General features: G+C 36.0%; 1 protein-coding gene and 1 pseudogene across 1 annotated transcript; both read right to left on the reverse strand.

Annotated features, from left to right (window-relative positions):
• Window positions 1-3,205: 3,205 nt before the first annotated feature.
• Window positions 3,206-4,252, reverse strand: LOC106830138 (olfactory receptor 52A5-like). The gene has a single exon (XM_014839564.3). The coding sequence runs from the start codon at window positions 4,250-4,252 to the stop codon at window positions 3,206-3,208; it is 1,047 nt and encodes a 348-aa protein (XP_014695050.3).
• Window positions 4,253-16,590: 12,338 nt separating this feature from the next.
• LOC106830137 (olfactory receptor 51V1-like) lies at window positions 16,591-17,540 on the reverse strand (annotated as a pseudogene).
• Window positions 17,541-19,275: the final 1,735 nt, after the last annotated feature.

A 19,275-nucleotide genomic window follows, 5' to 3' on the forward strand; every position in this document is an offset into this window, starting at 1 on the left:
AGAAAGCTTAAAACATTTACTGTCTGTCTCTTTACATAAAATGTTGGCTGATCTATAATTTAGAGCAACAATTCACTACATTATAATGTTTTAGTCATTATATTCTTATACGATTGTCTTTATAGAACTGCCTTTAAGTTGTAACTTCTATCAAAATTTTCTATAAGAACCATGTTATAAAAGCCACAAAAATATTCACAGCTAAATTCTTGATAAGATATAGGTCTACTTTATCATTCAGTGTTTTCTGTACATACACATTCATGTGTGAAATTTATTTTGTAGTTTAGTTCCAAGAACACAGAAAAAAAATTCAGTGACCAAAACAGGCACATATAATACAGAAACAAAGTATTTCCTTTGAGGAGTTAATAGTTCTTCCCTTTAACTGATAGTTATGACATGTACTTTAAAATTCATTGTATTTGGATATCAGATCTTAGCTCAAACAAAGTAAATATGTAAATCACTAATGGAAATATATTTATTTCATTCATTGTCCATAGAAATATTGTAATTATGGTTCAAATGTATATCTATTTATCTAAATCCATCTGTCAACCTATCTTATATCTATATTGAGACATATGAATATATGTAGTAATCTGTCGAGGCGTTCAGCAGAAAAAATTGGGATTACAACACATGCAATAATTTTGGTTTCAGTTCCATCACATAAAAACTTGGAAGTCATGACTCCCATCCTTAATAGCAAGGAAAACTGAAGAAATTAAAAAATCAATGACTTTTCTTCTATTCCTCAGAGAAATGAGTTTTCAGGACTAACTACTACCCCCAAATTTTGAGAGTCAGGCAAACACAGAGAATCATAGACAGCATCAGCTTTCTTGGAACAGACACCACTGGAAACTTTAAGGGTCTTGCCCTACAAGAATGTTAAAAGAAATTCTTCACATAGATTCAAAAATATATAGCTCAGAGACTCAAATCTACATAGAGAAAGGTTATCTGAAAAGAATAAATGAGGATAAAATAAAATATTTGATTTTCTTATTCTTAATTAATGTGATAGATAACACATTACTCAATGTAATATTAGTAACTGAATGTTAATTGATTATGGGATGTGGATAAATGAAATGGATGGCAGGAATGTTTAAGGGCTGGGAGGGAGTAATTGGAAAATCTCCATCATAACTTACCAGAACTGCCTGTGAAGCAGTACAGCGTTATTTTTTAATTTGGCTTATATTAGTTGTAAATGTATATTTAAAACTCTAGAGCAAATATTAAAAATTTTCAAAGGTGTACAATTGACACTCTAAGACAGGAGAGAAAATTGAATCATAAAAATATTCAATTACATTCATGGAACATAAACAATAGGGAAGGAAAAATAAAAAAAGGAGGAACAAATGTAATGAATAGAAGACAGTTACAAACATGGTAGATATTAATCCAACTACATTAATATTCACTTTAAATGTGAATTGTCAAAATATACCAAATAAAAGACAGATTTTCAAAGTAGATAAAATACCAGGACCCAGCTATTTAGTGTACAGAAGAAACCCACTGAAATATATAGAAACCTATAAGTTAAAAGTAAAGGTAAGGGAAAAAAAATCCCTTGCTCTTTTTGTTGAGAGAACTTAAAAGAAAGACAGCCACGTAGCAAGAAGCATACCCAGGGCCCAGTTCTTCGTTTCTAAAACTATTTGCCAATAAAAAGAACAAAACTTCTTAGAGAAATGTCTAATTCTAGGACTGGTACAGAAAATATCCAAGATGAGCCTGGAGCATCTTCTAATGACATGAAATAGGAAGTGGTACAAACATACCACACCACACACACACACAAACAGAATGAGTGTTAAGGCAAAGAGGAATGAAAGCCAAATGAAAGAGCTCCTAATGGTCAAACTGGAACAACTTAAGCAATAAAATAAAGTAACATTGGATCATAACCCAAATGATAATAAAAATACCCTTAAGTCCATACTGATATAAATCATTGAATAAATTAATAAGTGGGGGAGAATAAATCCATCTGCCATGTAGAAGAATTCCAAATAGCTTACTAAATTATGTAGCTACTCCACCCTCAAGGAGGAGGGACAAAATCCCTACTCCTTAATTGTGGGTTGCTTGCGGTGACTTCCTTCCCAAAAGTACAGTATGGAAATGGGAAGTTTTAAAAAATAATTCCACAGCTGAGAAATCTGACAATTACTACTTCAGACAAGTGATCAAGGTCAGCGTACACAGGGGATAAATCGTGTTGATAGTATGTTCCCCTGATATGATGTGATTGAAATGGCACTTTAACATCTATAATCTTCCTCCCCAAGCAAATAATCACAGTTTGCTCATGAGAATAGCAACAGATAAATTGTAATAGATGGGCTTCCTAAAAAATACTTGAATAGTACTCTTTGATACTGTAAAGGTCATTAGAAATAAGGAAAGTCTCTGAAACTGACAGCCAAGAAGAGCTTAAGGAGACATGACAACTAATGCAATGTGGCATCCTGGGTGAGATCTTGGGAGAAAAATAGAAAACTAGGTAAAATTAAGAACTTTGAATGAAATATGGATTTTTGTTAATTATAATGTATCAATATCGGTTCACTAATAGTAACAAATATATCATAATAATGCAAGATGATAATAAGAAGGAAAACTGGGTGTGGGGGTCTATAGGAACTCAGTACCATATATTCAAATTTCTGGAAATCCAAATCTATTTTAAAAAAATAAAACATATAAAAGTACTTTCCAATACAAGATTAAAAATCTAAGCCTTCTTAGTACTTAGATCATCATAAAACAGAAAATAACTTGATTTGAACCATGATGATAATTAGAATGATGATGATGATTATGGTGAGAAGGGAGTGGTTGAGGAAGATCGCTGCAATCAAAATTAGAAGACAAAAAATTAGTTAGGTCATTATCATTGAAATTATCTACTTCAGATTGAATTTATTCTGTTGTTAAAGAACTCCATGCACTTCATATTTTTAATCAGAGGCTAACCATTTACATTTAGGTGTGTTGGACATTTTCCCCACTGAAGAATGGGGAAAGAACTTCACTGACTGAATTACAAGCCAGACTTCATGATTCCTGTGTTTTATGTCATCTTTTGATAAATTTATTCTGAATCCATAAAAATTGAAATTGTTTAAATAGGAATTAGAGCTTAACAGTCTCGAATGGAAACTTACAACTCTATACTTCATTACAAAATGAACTTGAGGGAAGCACACACTCTCACCAAGGACAAATGTTTCACAGAGTGAAATTTTGTTATTTGATATGAAAAGCCATAGTGAAAAATCAAGAAGGATTCTTTGCATAAAGTCTTGGATACTCGATCCCGAATCTGTTTTGTCTTCACACCGTAAACAACAGGATTGAGCAGAAGTGGGACAAGTAGGTAAAGGTTGGACAGAAGAACATGAAGGCAGGGTGGAATATGGAACCCAAACCTGTGTGTAAAGAAGGAGAAGAAACCTAGGAGGTAAAACTCAAGGAAGACACAAATGTGGGCAATGCAGGTGTTAAAGGCTTTGAGCCTAGCTTCTTTCAGAGGCAGATTGAAGACGGTAATAAATATTCGGATGTAGGAGAGGATGATAAAGACTATGTCCAATCCAAGTATACTGAAAGCCACAAACAGACCATAAATCTTGTTGATTCGAACATCTGCTGCTGCCAACTTCACAATGGCCATGTGCTCACAGTATGAATGTGATACAACAGTGGTTCGATAGTATTTCAGGCGGCACTTGATGAGGATGAGACATGGAGCTGAAAGGAGGGCTGCTCTGAGTGTCACTCCAACCCCAATCTGAGTGAGAAGTTGGTGGGTAAAAGTAGTTGCATGTCTCAGAGGATCACAGATTGCCACACAGCAGTCCAGGGCCATGGCCAGCAGAATACCTGACTCAATACACTGGAAGGTGTGGACGAGCCACATCTGCAAGAGACACACATCAAAGTATATATCTGGCACATGAAACCAGAATATCCCTAGCATTTTTGGTAAAATACAAGTACTGAGAGCAATGTCTATTGTTCCAAGCATTGCCAGGAAGAGATACATGGGCTCATGGAGGCTCTGCTCAGATTTGATGATGACCAGGAGAAGAAAATTCCCAAACAGAGCAATGATGTACATGGCACAGAAAGGAATCCCAATCCAGCACTGCACAGACTCCAAGCCAGGGATCCCAATTAGTGTCAGCACTGAGGGCATGAAGACTGTGCTATTGAACTTGAACATGTTGGCTTAGAGCTGCCTGATTAATGATTCGAGTTTTGTGTTGGGTTTCTCTTTTCTGTTAGTATTTGTTCTCACCTAGATTTATAGAAATTTTGAGAATTAGAAGTTGAATGTGGCTTTAAAGGGCATTTTTCAAGCATACATGTTCCTGATGATGTAAGTCCAGGAATGCATATACAGATTCCCTAAATTCTCTCTCTCTCTTTTTTAACACAAAGGCAAACAAATACACATACAATTCAATATTCATAGGAGATCCACACACAATTAGTGTTTCACACCCGTCAGGCTATAATCAACAAGAGAAGAAATAACAAGTGTTGGAGAGGGTGTGGAAGAAAGGGAACCCTCATACACTGCTGGAGGAATGTAAACTGGTGCAGCCACTATAGAAAACAGCATGGAGATTTCTCAAAAAATTAAAAATAAAAATATCTCTGATCCAGCCATCTCTTTACTGGATATGTGTCCAAAGAACATGAAATCAATAATTCAAAGAGATTTATGCACCTCTATGTTCATTGCAGCATTATTCACAATAACCAAGCTGTGGAAGCAACCCAAGTGCTCATTTATGAATGAATGCATAAAGAGGATGTGGTGTGTATACATATATATATATATATACACACACACACACATACATACATATCTATATCTATATCTATAGATATAGATATATACACACAATGGAATAATACTCAGTCATAAAAAAGACAAAATTGTGCTGTTTGTGACAACACTGATTGAGGCTATTATGCTAAGTGAAATAAGATAGAGAGAGAAAGACAAACACCATATGACTTCACTCATATGTGGAATATAAACACATGGATAAGGAGAACAGATTAGTGGTTACCAGAAAGCAAGGGCATGGCAGAGAAGGTGAAAGTGGTAATGGGACACGTGTATGGTGATGGATAAAAACTAGATGATTGGTGGAGAATACAGTGCAGTCTATACAGAAACTGATATATATTAATGTACACCTGAAATTTACACAATGTTATAAGTCAATATAACCTCGATGTAATATTAAAAAAAAAAAAAGACTTACTATAAAGCTACAGTGACCAAGACAGTGTGGTAGTGCAGAAGAATAGACAAATTAATCAGTGGAGCAGAACTGAGAGCCCGCAAACAGACACATACACACATATAGTCAACGGATCTTTGACAAAGGAGGAAAGGCAATTTAATGGAGAAAGAGTAGTGTTTCAGCAAATGGTGCTGGAACAAGTGCACATCCACATACAAAAATAAATGAATCTAGACACAGATCTTACACCTTTCATGAAAATTAACTCAGAAAAGATCATAAATCTCCTTGATTTAAAATGGAAAACTACGCAAGTTCTGAAAGATAGCAAAGGAAAAACTTTAGGAGACCTTGAGTTTAGCAATGACCGTATAGTTAACACCAGGCATATTATCCCTGACAAAAGAAATTGAGAAGCTGAACTTCATTAAAATTGAAAAAGTTTGCTCTGTGAAAGACACACTTAAGAGAATGCAAGCATATACCGAGAACTCTTGAAACTCAGCAATAAGAAAACAAACAACTCAATTAAAAATCTGCAAAAAATCTGAACAGACACCTCACCAAAGAAGATATTACAGGTGTCGAATAAGCACATAAAAAATGTTCAACATTTTATGCCTTTAGGGAATTGCAAATTAAATCAACAATGCAATGCTGCTATACACCTATTAGAATAGCTAAAGTTAAAAAACTCTGATATAACAAATGCTGGTGAGGAAGTGCAGCAATAATAATTCTCATTCATCAATGGTGAGGATGCAAAATAGTAAAGCTACTTGGGTCGATAATCTGGCAGTTTCTTACAAAGCTAAACATACGCTTATCATGCAGTCCCTCAATTGTGCTCTCAGGTATTAACCCAAATGAGTTCAAAATTTACTTCTACACAAAAACCTGCACATGAATATTGATAGCATCTTTATTCATGATTGCTAATCCTTGGAAGCCATCAAGATGTCTTTCAACAGGCAAATGTATAAAGAAGTTTTGGTACATCCATAGAATGAAGGATTATTCAGTGATAAAAATAAATGAACTATCAAGTTACAAGATCTTAAACCCATATTGCTAAGTGAATGAAGCTGTCCTGAAAAAGCTACATATCATGTGATTCCTACTATACGATATTCTGGAAAGATAAAACTATAGAAACAATAAAAAGATTAGTGTTTGCCAGGGTTTCAGGGAGAAGGGACAGGGATGAATAGGTGAAGCACGAGACATGTAAGTCAGAGGAACTATTCTGTATGAAACTCGAATGATGGAAATATGACATTATGCATTTGCCCAAACCCATTGAAATGTACAACACAAAGAAAGCGCTCTAATGTAAACTATGCACTTTAATTAATAATAAAATATCAACTTGCTCATCTATTGTAGTAAATGTACCACGCTAATGAAGGTGTTATTGTTTTTGCTACATTTAACCTAACCCTGTTGCAAACATGTTTTTAGTCATAAGGAAATGAATCTTAGAATTTTAATAACCATTTTAAATTCTACAATTTCTCTTATACAGTCTTTTGCTTATAATCCTTTTTCCCTTAGATTTCCTCCTTTACCAATGTCTTTCCCACCTGACAAATATCAGTTTATTTTTCGACTCTCAGCTCAAGCATCATCTCCTCTGTGAAGCATCTCCTGATGGTCTTAAGCAGAATTCCAAATTCTTCCACTGTGTTCTCAGTGTAAGACAATGACTACTTTTTGAATGAACCCTAGTGGGAATTAATTAACTTGGAAGTTTATTTTCCCTGGATCTCTTTAATATCAAAAAAAGATATCAAATTTAATGTGGATGCAAATCTATTTGTCCTGCTTCCAAGAGAGTGTCTACATGGAGAAGGGGTTGTGTGGAATTAGAAGACATGAAGAACCAGTTTAAGAAAAATGCTAAGAATCTTAGTTTTGAAGTGTAACCTTTTTTTGTTTTCATTTCAGCATGATTATCCATACATATTTTCACCTGAGTCAGGGTACATAACTGCTTTAATGAAAGATCTAAAGAGATTCATTATGGATAAGAGAAGAAAGGTGAAAAATGCTCATTAGACCAAGAGGTACTCATGTCCTAGATCAAATTCTGACAGCGGAATTACTATTTCCTTTAAAGATTTCTGCTCAGAGTGACCTTTATGAACAATAACAAGGTGCAATTCCCACAGACTCTCCTTGGATCCTTTCTAAATATTTCTCTATCTTGAACTCAGAGGCACCTATTAGAACATATACTCACAAGTTTAATTCTTCAACTTTCATATGTGCATTCACCGACTCATGTAGTGTAGTTATGAACAGTGCAGTTATAAACACGCAGTTATGAACAAATCGTTTTCAATGAGACAAATATAGACCAGCAGTTGGCCAGGACTATGACACAATTCTCCTGAGGAAGAGACAAGTGATGAATTATATTCCCTGTGGTCAACACAACTTAATCTAGCTGCTTTTTAAAAAACGTTGGTATAAGGATGGGATATAAAAAAATAAAGCCAAGGCTCTTTGACCTCTCCTCCCTGAATCTTCGTGATGTCTGTTCCTATCCCACAGAGTTTGACAGCAGAATTCTCAGTCTTTGGTTGAAATTGAAGCCCGAGTGAGTAACAAACAGGTCAAGAAATGCCATCATATAACATCTAAATTTTTCTGGCTTAATAAGATAGGGTAAAACGTCTCAAAATTCTCATCTAACCCAATCTTAAAGAAATTATAAAAAATAAGGTTTTCCTGGACAAGGTGACACAGAAATGTGTTAAAATAATGCACTAAATTCAAATTAGTTAGAATTATCCTTTTAATAAAACAACGTTTATTCCCACATCCTTAATGTGTCTCTTTTGTATTTTCTGTCCCCTTCAACTACCTTTTCCTGTACAAGCTACCTTTGGATAACATTACTTAACTCAGTTTCCTGTTTGTCGACTTTATTCATTCTGACATGGAGTATTAGTAGGTGTTCCAATTCATAGACTTGCTTTCAATTTTCATTTAAAAGACACTACTACAATTCCTTGGAAGTTTATTTTCCTTTTACATGTTGAACTTGATACGCCATTCATATAGAGTAGAAATTCCACCTCAGAAACTATGTTGATGTCCCATCAATTAAATTCTTTCAGTATCTTTCCCTCTTTGCAATGGGGCGAATTTAGCTTGATGAAGGAGATTCTGGTGTCAAAATTATCTTTCATCTATATTTTCAGAATTAAAAGAGGTAAATGTATAAAAGGTCATAACATACTTTATAACTGGGATACAGAAACAGAAATGTCTGAGAGACAATTATCATTCTTAAGGCTGGATCTACTTTTAATTATGCGGTGAGTGATGTCACTGTAAAATGACGTGGCAGGGTAAGGAAGTCTGTCTAATTAAGAAGAAATTAGTGAAAAGCTGATTTGGCTTTATATTTGATCAGTCTTTTTCAATCCAACATTACCAACAATACAAATAATATACACCACTGGGTTTAGGACTTCTATAGGGAAAACTTTTATGTCTATTTTTGTAAATGACAGCAAAATACCAAACTTCTCTAGGCAAAAAATAACTGAATGTTTTCCTATTCCTTCAAAGTCTCTCATCTATTCAGTGGCTAACTGACAGAGATTTAGCTTCTGACCACCTCTCTGTTCCTTTGTCTCACTCTTTTCAGTCTCTTTTGTTCACCTATGTCATTAGGATGTTATCCTCATTGCTTTCTCTAACATAGATCTTTCTACTTCCTAATTCATGGCTTGCTATGCAACTGAAAATTGTGTTTTTGGATTTTTTTTTAGTGAAATATGAAAACTTGCGTAGCTGTAGTATTTTATACTTTCCAGGGTGAAGGTCACATGAAACTACCTGAGATCTGTACTGCGTCCACATGGAAAACTTCATAGTGAAGTGGTTGACATCATGGATTCGGGAAACTGAGTCTCAGCTCAGTGCTTTCTAGCTGTGCAGGCTCTGCCAAGTTGCTAAATGTTTTGCAGGCCTCATTTGTCTCAATTAAACAATAGGGATCATAAGCATCCTTCTTCACATGGAAAATAAGGGGGTTACTTGAAAAATAATGCTTGAAAGCATTATCTGAAGACAACATGCTTACAAGAATGCTAGGAATATAGGAAGCACTACACAACCGTATGCTATTAACATTGTCATCATTCAATTCAACCTTCCTTACAAACTTCTTACTATTCATTAAGAAATGTATTTTGGAACTCTCAAAAATATATTGAAGTGCTCCAGCATGTATCTTATACTTTCTTATGCTTATATTCTGTTTCTTTTAGATTCTCTCCTGTCCCCATGATTTTACCATCTAACACATATCTGTTTATCATGCAACTCTCAGCTCAACCCTCACCACCTCTATGAAACACCTCTTGGTTTCCTTAAGCAGAAGTCCATATTCCTCCTTTGTGTCCTCAATGGAAGAGATGGAATTTTTACTGATTATATCCCTTTGAAAATTAATGAATCAACTCAAGTTTAATTTGCCCTGAATTAATTAAATATCAAAAATACACAAATTTTAATACAGATGGAAATATATTGGCCCTCCTGCCATGTGTATATTTGTAGGAGGAACAGAGGGCTAGAATTAGTAAAAATGAAGACTCAATCTAGGAAAAATGCTAAGAATCTTTGCATCTTAATGTATAAGCTTCATCTGTTTTTATCACAGCTTTACCTTCCTATGTTGACCTGAGCAGGGATGCATACCCGTCTTAGTTGAAGATTTGCTGAGCAAAGAAAATAAAAAGGAAATACCTACTAGACCAGGAGGAAATCAATAGTAGTTTTAGGCACCTCTCATGTCCTAGCTCAAATCCTAAATGAAATATTAATCTCCTTTTAAGAATGTCTATACAGAGCTGACACTTACTTGGAGTCAATCCAATTTATACAATTACATTTTCAATTTCCTACACTCCCTTTATATTTCTCTAAATATTTCCCTCTAGATTTCACAGCCACCTGTGAGAATACAAATTCACAAGTTTAATTCCCCAGCCTTCTTATGTGCATGTGCCTACTCATGTTGGTGTAGCATTGTCCGAAGATAAAGAAAGCCATTCCCAGAGGCAAACATGGAACAAAAATAGCGTCAGCACTTGGACAAGGGCTAGGAGGCTATTCTCCTGAGGAATGGACCAGTGATGAAATTATCTTCTCTATAGGCCACAAATTGTATCCAATTCCCCCTTTATTATTATTGTTACTGTTTCTCTGTGGAGAAACCACACAAAAGAAGTATTGCAAGGATCCCGGGTCTCCCTCTCTAAATCTTATTGACTCCAGTTGTCCCCATAATGCTTTAGGAGACTAAGTCTCACAGTTGGACTGCCCTTAACAATTGAGTTAATAAATGAGAAGTCAAGAAATGGTATAATAAGCCAAATAATATTTTTTATGGCTTTGAATGACTGCTAAAATTGAATGCCTCAATACTGAGAAGGCATCATCTCCAAATCCAGGACACCATTTCCAGCATACACAGGGACTCATAATTTATAACTTCATAAAACTGAAAGTGAGCTGTGGAAAAGAATTCTTCTTCCCAAGAAGAGAAGATCTAACTTCTTGAGATACCTATCTGGACCCTTGGACTTTTCACAAATAACTATCCCTATGTCTAGAAATCAGCTCTGGTGGTTGTCAGTTTTGACCAATAGGTAACTCACAATCAGAATCAACTATTCTGTCTTCCATATGAGCTGGCTCATAGAAACATTTTTTACTATGGTTTACTGAAGAAGTGGCATTTTACGTAAAATGGAGTTACACTGATTCACAATCCCTGTACATTCCAAAACAAATGTATTTAAAACTATTTTACCTATAATATCCTGAAGCATCAAAGATTGATTAACATAGCACTGCTTGTTTTACATAGGAAACGGGGTGTTGACCTTAGGAGGGTATGTTCTAGTTCCTGAAAGAATGAAGATTTCCTCATAAATACATTATTATTACTAGTAATATTGCTACAAAATCAATCAAACTATGAATTGGGAACCCCGCAGCTATCTAAACCCTTTCTTTTAGAAATAGTCCTGACAAACTGATAATTGCCTTATGTTTCTGACTTGCTGGTTGGCAGGGAGCACTGTTCTAATCTGTGCATTCAGAGTCATTTCTAGCAAAATCTTAGGCAAATGTACTTCCAATTGACCATGCCTTCCTTGGCTCTTGTTTTCCGTATCTATGAAGTGACGTATTTGGCTTCTTAATTTTGAAACACTTAGCCTGTCTCAACTATAACTCTGTGAGCTGACATGGATACGACACTTTGTACACAAAGAACATGAACAAGAACTCTCCAGTGGGAGTGTGATAGAAGTCTATAGGCAAGGGTCTTCATCTTCATTGTGTAAGGAAAGAAGGTGTGAATAGAATACGTTCTGTATTTTTAAATTTATGTAAATGACAAATTCCTTGGTTATTGTTTTTTCCTAACTCCCATTGTTACTAATGTAAACTGAGAACAGATGTGGAACACAGACTTGGCTTTAGATTCTGTATGGAGTGAGGACATTGGAGTCAGAGAGGAAGGGTAGTCTTAGAAGAAAATACTGACTGCATGGACAGAATTTAAGATTGGGATTCTTCCTTTAAAAACAATCTATTGTATTTCTGGTAGAGATAAGGAGGCAAAATAAAACTTATTTTTTTCTTATCAAACAGTGTTTTATATCTAGAGTTCTCCGGTTGTAAGATATTGGCCAAATGACTTAAATTTTGTTACAATATTTCTCTCATCTATGAAAACAATAATAAAGTTGTAAAAACAATGATATGTAATCTATGAAAAGATCATGACATACAGTACAGAATAAATGGCAGCTAAAATGCATGCGAGATTTAAAATCGTCTATTATGTGGGCTGTCCTCATCTTTCAGTGTCATCCCTTGCTACCCTCTTTAATTTACATTTCTTTAATTATGAATATCCTAGAAGACCTGTAATCTAATAAAGTGAAACCCATCTATTACTCAGTTATTATAAAGATTCAGTAAGTGTAGAATCGTTGAAAGAACATACACATATCCCACATAGAATTTATTATGTCTTGAAACATAAACGTATATTCATCTGCCAATCTGTTCATTTAAAGGCAGCCAAAATTTGTTCCTGGAATATTCTCAGCTTCTACATATGTATTCTCATGCACAAATTGCATCAAAAATTCAGTCTTTAAAATTATTTTTCTCATTTTAAGTGGAATAAAAATTATAGATGTTCTGAATCAAGGTATAGAATCCTTCCAAAGTTTATTATCTCTTTTTTCAATCATTTGCAATAATGTCTCTCAGGCAAATTCAACACCAAAGACGAAAATACATCAGGATCTATTTGCACATCTCTAAAATATTCAACTTAGTGGGGTTTTTTCTCTTTCAAAATGCATTACTTTATTTTCTACTTAAAGTAGCCACACATTGTAAACTTTAGAATGTGACAGTCACATGATTTCTTTAGTAAGCCCCAAGATTTCCATGAGCATTCCCGGAGCTTACAGCCTGAGGAGTGGTCCTGAGGTCTCAAGCATTAAATCTTTTTCCACAACCACAAATTCCTTTCAGGTTTGGGTTGTTTAATCACCAGATAATTTGCCTTGAACATAGTCTACTTTCTATTTCTGAAAGTATCAGCTATGCTTCCTTTTTATGAACACTCTGATTTCATCTTGCACAACTTCATCAGGATCTTCTCTGGTCTTCATAGATTCTAAAGCATAAGAGAGGCCATTACGATCCTCAGTGTAGACACCAAATTTCACACCCACGTGTTCAAGTTCATCTCTAAGTAGCTATTTCATCTTGTTTGTTGCCAGAGATGTCGGGCCGAGGGTGGTCCAAATGGGCCGCAGCTTGCTCTTGCTCACATCCTGGACAGTGGCCCTGAATAACGCTGACTCTGGCCAGAGTTCAGACACTGCAGCCTCTCTTCCTGGACAGCGTGGGTGCATTGAGCCAACTTAATTTTTATAAAGTAATTCCCTTTATTTTCACACTTATTAGTTTATATGATATTTTATTAAATGACATTACAAAAAATGAGTAACAGATATAACTAACAAAATATATGACTCTTGATGAGCATATACTTCAACTTAAAAATAACAAAATCATTATTTGTACTAGTTTTTTTCCAAAGTGAATATGTATGTTCATGCTGCTATGTCTTTGGACAGGACATTTTTTGAACTGAACTGATATTCCTTTTCTTCAATGGGTAAAATCTTTATTCTCCTTAGACTGTACATTATACCATATTTCCCCAAAGTTTGCTTACTTACCCATTGCCACACAGCAAACCACTTTAGGCTAACATATAGAATAATTTGTCCAACATTTTCCAAACATCATCCAAGTTATAGTTAATCAATGTGGTCACAGATACTCCAAGCTATTACCTGATAAACAACAACTTATCCTATATCTTGTACTTCTCTCAAAGAGAACCACAAATGTACCAGACTGAACATAGGAGAAAATAGATCCTCGGTCTGACTTTGGAATTTATCATCATACTGGGGCAGAGTTTCACATAAGTGGAAAATAAAATAACATAAAGGAAACTTTCTGTCATCAGATTTAGATGAGAGAGAATTTAGGGATGAATGAAGAAAACTAGGGATTCTATTCTATAACTCAACAGCAAAAAAAACTAGCAAATCAAAAAATGGACAGAGGACTTGAATAGACTTCTCCAAAGAAGATAGATAATGAAAAGGTATTCAATTATCGCATGACAAGATACTCAAAACACTAATAATTGGTGAAGTAAAAATCAAAACCACAATGAGATACTACTTGACACCATTAGGTTGGCTATTGGCAAAAAAACAGAAAATAGCAAGTGATGTCAAAGATGTTGAAAAATCCGAACCCCTGCACACTGCTAGTGGGAATGTAAAATGCTGTGGAAAACAGTATGCAATTCCTGAAAACAATCAAAGTAGTATTACTGTGTGATCTAGTAATTCCACTTCTGGATGTATACCCAAAAGAGTGGAAAGTAGGGACTTGAAAAATATTTGTGCTCTAATGTTCACTGCAATGTTATTCACAATAACTGAAAGATGAAATCAATCCAAAAGTGCATTGGAGGATAACTGAATAAACAAAAAGTGATCTATACTTACAAAAGAATATTATTTAATCTTAAAACGGAATGAAATTCTGACACACGTTACAGAATGAATGAACCTCAAGGATATATATTAAGTGAAATAAACCAGACGAAAAGGGGAAATTATTGTATGATTCCCCTTAAATGAGGTACCTAGAACTGTCAGGATCATAGAGATGAAAAGTGGAATGGTGGTTGCCAAAGGCTGGCGGTAGGGAAAAATTGAGCAGGTAGGGAGTAATTGTTTAATTGGTACAAACTTTCAGTTTAGGATGGTGAAAATGTTTTGGAAAGAGATGATGGTGATGGTTGCACAACAATGTGAATATATTAATGCCACTGAGCTGTGCATGTAAAATGGGTAAAATTATAAATTTTATGTTATATATGTTTTACCACAACAAAAATAAAGTCCTTATCGCATCATACTCCTTAAACTAAAAACAAGCAAACAGAAAACTCTATGGATTCCAAATCAAAATGAGTTCAATACAGAAATTTCAAAATAGAGATTGTGGAAGATTGAATAATTAGCCCCCCCAAAAATGTTTATGTCTTAATCTCCAGGACCTGTGAATGTGTTAGCTTGCATGATATAAGAGACTTTACACATGTGATTAAATTAATCATCTTTCGATACAGAAAATTTTATGCACTATCCAAGTGGAACTAATGTAATCACGGGGTCCTTATAAGGGGGAGGGCTGAGGGTCAGAATCAAAGAAGATAATGGGACAACAGAATTAGAGGTCACATTGAGGCCACAACCAAGGAATGAAGACAGGCTCTACAAGCTTAAAAAGACAGGGAAACAGATTCACCCTTAGATCCTCTAAAAGAACAGAACCCTGATGATTTATTTTGACTTCTAACCTCCAGAATTGTAAGATAATGAATTTGTATTAAGCTGCTAGACTTGCAGTTATTTTTTATAGCAGCTGTAGAAAACTAATACAGAGATATCTTCTCATCAGTTGAGGAAGCAGGTGTGGCTTTCAGGACACGGCAAGATTAATCCTGTAGAGATTGCTATATTGATGAAAGATATTTTAAAACTTGGAGATTTAAGTCTTTGCAGCAATTCTGGAATGGGTGCAATATCAACTGAGCCCTATCCCCGAAGATATTTTCAAGGAGAACTTGGTAATTCGATTCTAAAGCACTGAAAACACAGAGATGAATCAGAAATTATATTTTTCCTTGAGATGGTTCCCATCTATTTGAAGAAGGATGAAACAGACACACAGCACATTTCTGCATAATATTAAACATTCAGGGTGAAAACAGTTCAGCAACCCATAATGTTATTAAAGTTTATTTGTATATCCTAAATATCATTCATATCTCTTATAATATTTCCATTTTCACAACCATTGCTCTAAGAGAGGCCACGATCAGTTCTCAATTGAGCCTTTGCAATAGTTTCTAAACTAAACTCTTTTCTGCAGACTTTATGGATAATTTAAAATGCCACAAGGAAGTCCTAATGATATAATATTTAGTGAAAAAATGTAGAGTGAAAAATTGAATGCAATAAGGTCGCAGCTTCATAACACTGAAAAAAATTAAGGAGAAAACCTTTGGACTAGAGGGGTTATACATCTTTTTATTCCAAAACATCTTTAATGGACTTGCATTAAGTCAGTAATAGAGAAAAGAGAATAGAGCAGAGGGAAGCCTCAACATCATAGTAACTCAACTCACCTGTAGGAATGAGGAAAGTCCAATTTCACTGTATAATATATTTTGATATAAGGTCCATTACTTGAATAACCTAAAAAATAGGCATGTCTCTGAAATTTTAGGTAGAGGTGTGACTAAATGGAATGAAAATATTGATTAACTCAGGATAACACAATTTTCATATAGCAATCATGCTGCAAGGATGTACAATACAATACAAAGCCCCTTATTGTTTCATCCATAATTGTTTGAGTATCCTACAGTAAACTTTGAGAAACCTGCTCTGGATTGTGTATGAGCAAAACTTAGTTCATTACCTCTCTTGCATTAGCAAGTCACTTAAGTTCTTTAATGCTCAAGTCCTTAGAAAAGAATAAAACATTATAGAAAAGAGCATTCAAATTGTATCTTGTTGCACACATGGGGACTAGCATTATTATTTTGACCTTAAAACATTCTTACTGATAAAATCCAAGGGTTTCACCACATTTTCAGGGAAAACCACTTCTTCATCCTGCTTCGGATCTGCTGGGTCTTTACACTGTAGATGATTGGATTCATCAGGGGTGGAAGGAGAATATAGATATTGCCCATAAGGACATGAACCAAAGGTGAGAGATGCTTTCCAAAGCGGTGCACTATGGTGAGACCAATCATGGGAAAATAAAAAATCAGGACAGCACAGATGTGGGAGACACAGGTCTGCAAAGACTTGAGCCTCTCCTCCTGGGATGCAATTGCCAGCACCGTATGCAAGATGAAAATATAGGAGATAAGAATGAGGACGGCATCCAACAACACGGTACAAATCACCAGAGCCAGGGCATAGAAGCTGTTGAAGCGGATGTCAGAGCAGGCCAGCCGGAGTAGGTCCTGGTGAAGGCAGAAAGAGTGAGAGAGGATGTGGGGACGGCAGTAAGGGAAGAACTTCAAACGAATGATGACGGGAAGAATAGACAAAGCACTTCTCATCAAATGGTCACCATAAAATGAATGACTCTATTATTAGTCAGGATGGACGTATACCTCAGAGGATTGCAAATTGCTATAAAGCAATCAAAGGCCATGGCAAGAAGGACTCCAGACTCTGTGCAGGAGAGTCCATGGATAAAATAAGTCTGTGAAATGCAAGTATCCAAACCAATCTCCCGGCTGAGCCCCCAGAAGATCCCCAGTACCGTGTGCACTGTGGACAGCCCCATGCACAGGTCGGTGAGGGCCAGCATGGCCAGAAAATAGAACATGGGCTCATGCAGACTTGACTCAGTCTGGATCACATGGAGCACCATGCAGTTTCCCAGGAAAACCATAGCATAGATGCAGGAGACGGGAATTGAAAACCAGAGATAGTACTGGTCTAGGCCAGGGAACCCTGTGAGAATAAATATCGAGGAATTAATAATGGAAGCAGAAGAAGCAGACATGAGCATTTGGAGCTAATTCCCAAGGTAAGGTAAATATTCACAGTTTTGTTTATACTATCTGGCTTTGAGAACAGTTTAACATAACACAGTGCCCAGAGCTTATGTAGCACAAGTTAAGCTAATTGTAGAACCCCAGGGAAGTCAACTGTAGGAGAAGCTACAGCACAAGATAGTTTCACAGAGAACGTCCTTGATGTCAGGTCTCAGAGTTTATAGAAGCAAATCAACGTCCTGACCATTTTAGGCAAATTGGATCATTAACTTCCTTCCCTTTTAGTCTCTCTCAGCCACTTGCACCACACACACCAGGTGACAGTGACTCAAGTTATTGAGAGCGTAAGGCTGCTCCTGCTCTGCTGCTCCTGAGTAACCTCTGAACGCGCTCTCCTTCCCCAGTCCTTGTGTACAGGGCGTCAGAACGCTGAGAGTTATGAGCAAGAAATGAAGAGGATTGTGGGAGCTGGTGAACCTGGGCTCCAGGGAGAGCACTATTCTCTTGTGAAGGATGATGCAAGTGAAAGATTCTTCCTGGTTCTTCCAGGCTAGCAGTTTCCTGGGATTGTGAGGAAAGGATAAGTAGCAGCATTTTCCCCAGAGTCCACAACTTTTCTAATCTTAGAGGGAGGGTGACTCATGGCATTGACTGAAAATTGACTGAATTGACTGACTGTGCTCAAAAGAAGCTAAGAAGCAAACATCCAATGGGAAAGATAGTATCAAAAATCTGAAGAATTTTTGTGTCCATTTCAGTCTGAAATAAACTATAATGTTTACATAAGATTTATTTATTGTTTTCCGCTTAAGGAAATTTTTATTTTTCACTGAATTCCTCAGTCAAACTCTCTCCCTTTTTTGAACTCCAGAGAAATGTGTCTCCTTTCTGACAGGTGTAGTATAAGAGCTATATACAAAAAGGTTTCATAAAAATACTATAAAGTGACACACACCATACTGCTAAAACATTCACTTATGTGTTAGTAGTACATAGTTAATTATGTACTTATGGTGGGCAGCATGGAGGCACACAGGCGCAGGGCGGTCACTGCCAGCAGACAGAAAGTAGTACATGGGCTGGTGCAGGGAGATCTAAGAGCACGAGTGTAAACTCAAACTCAAGTACGTCAGAATTAGAACGAAGCTTATAGACCCTGCAGCATCCCCAGCATTGTATTGATGAGGTTCCAGTGACTCCAAAAAGGCGAGAACTTGTCAAGAATCAGATCTCCTGTAAACCTCAGGATACACCACATTTGCGAATGCAACCACTGTTCTCCATTCCTCCACATTTTCTGTCCCCTGAACCTTGTGGGTCTCTCAGCTGCCAATCCACGTATTTTCTACGGTGGGCTATTTTGTCCCAGACCCTAGTAGAAGATGACTCTATTTTAAAGTATTTCTCAATCCTCTTCAACAAAACCCAGCCAGGAGCTTTCTGCAAATCCACAATGATCCAACATAAGAATAACAATAGCCGGTAAGAGCAACTGAATTTTGAGGAGTCATGGGTTTGTTTGTTTTTCACAGACATTGTCTTGAGTTGAAAACTGTTGTGATGATAACTAATTTGTCTGGAGATATGTACACTAGTATTCAACTCCTTTCCAAAAGAGATCCCCCTTATGGATCCTGCCCTCCTCTGAAGGTAGCAAAGTGCAGGTGTAACCCTTCATATTTGCATTTTCACTTTAAATACTTTAGAATCACTTTTTCGTCTATAATCTCAGATAATCACTTCAATTCT

Source organism: Equus asinus, chromosome 20 (assembly GCF_041296235.1).
Source record: "Equus asinus isolate D_3611 breed Donkey chromosome 20, EquAss-T2T_v2, whole genome shotgun sequence".
Lineage (NCBI taxonomy): Eukaryota > Metazoa > Chordata > Mammalia > Perissodactyla > Equidae > Equus > Equus asinus.

Coding starts and splice junctions, on each gene's coding strand:
- LOC106830138 (XM_014839564.3), bottom strand. CDS start 4,252: ATGTTCAAGTTCAATAGCACAGTCTTCATGCCCTCAGTGCTGACACTA.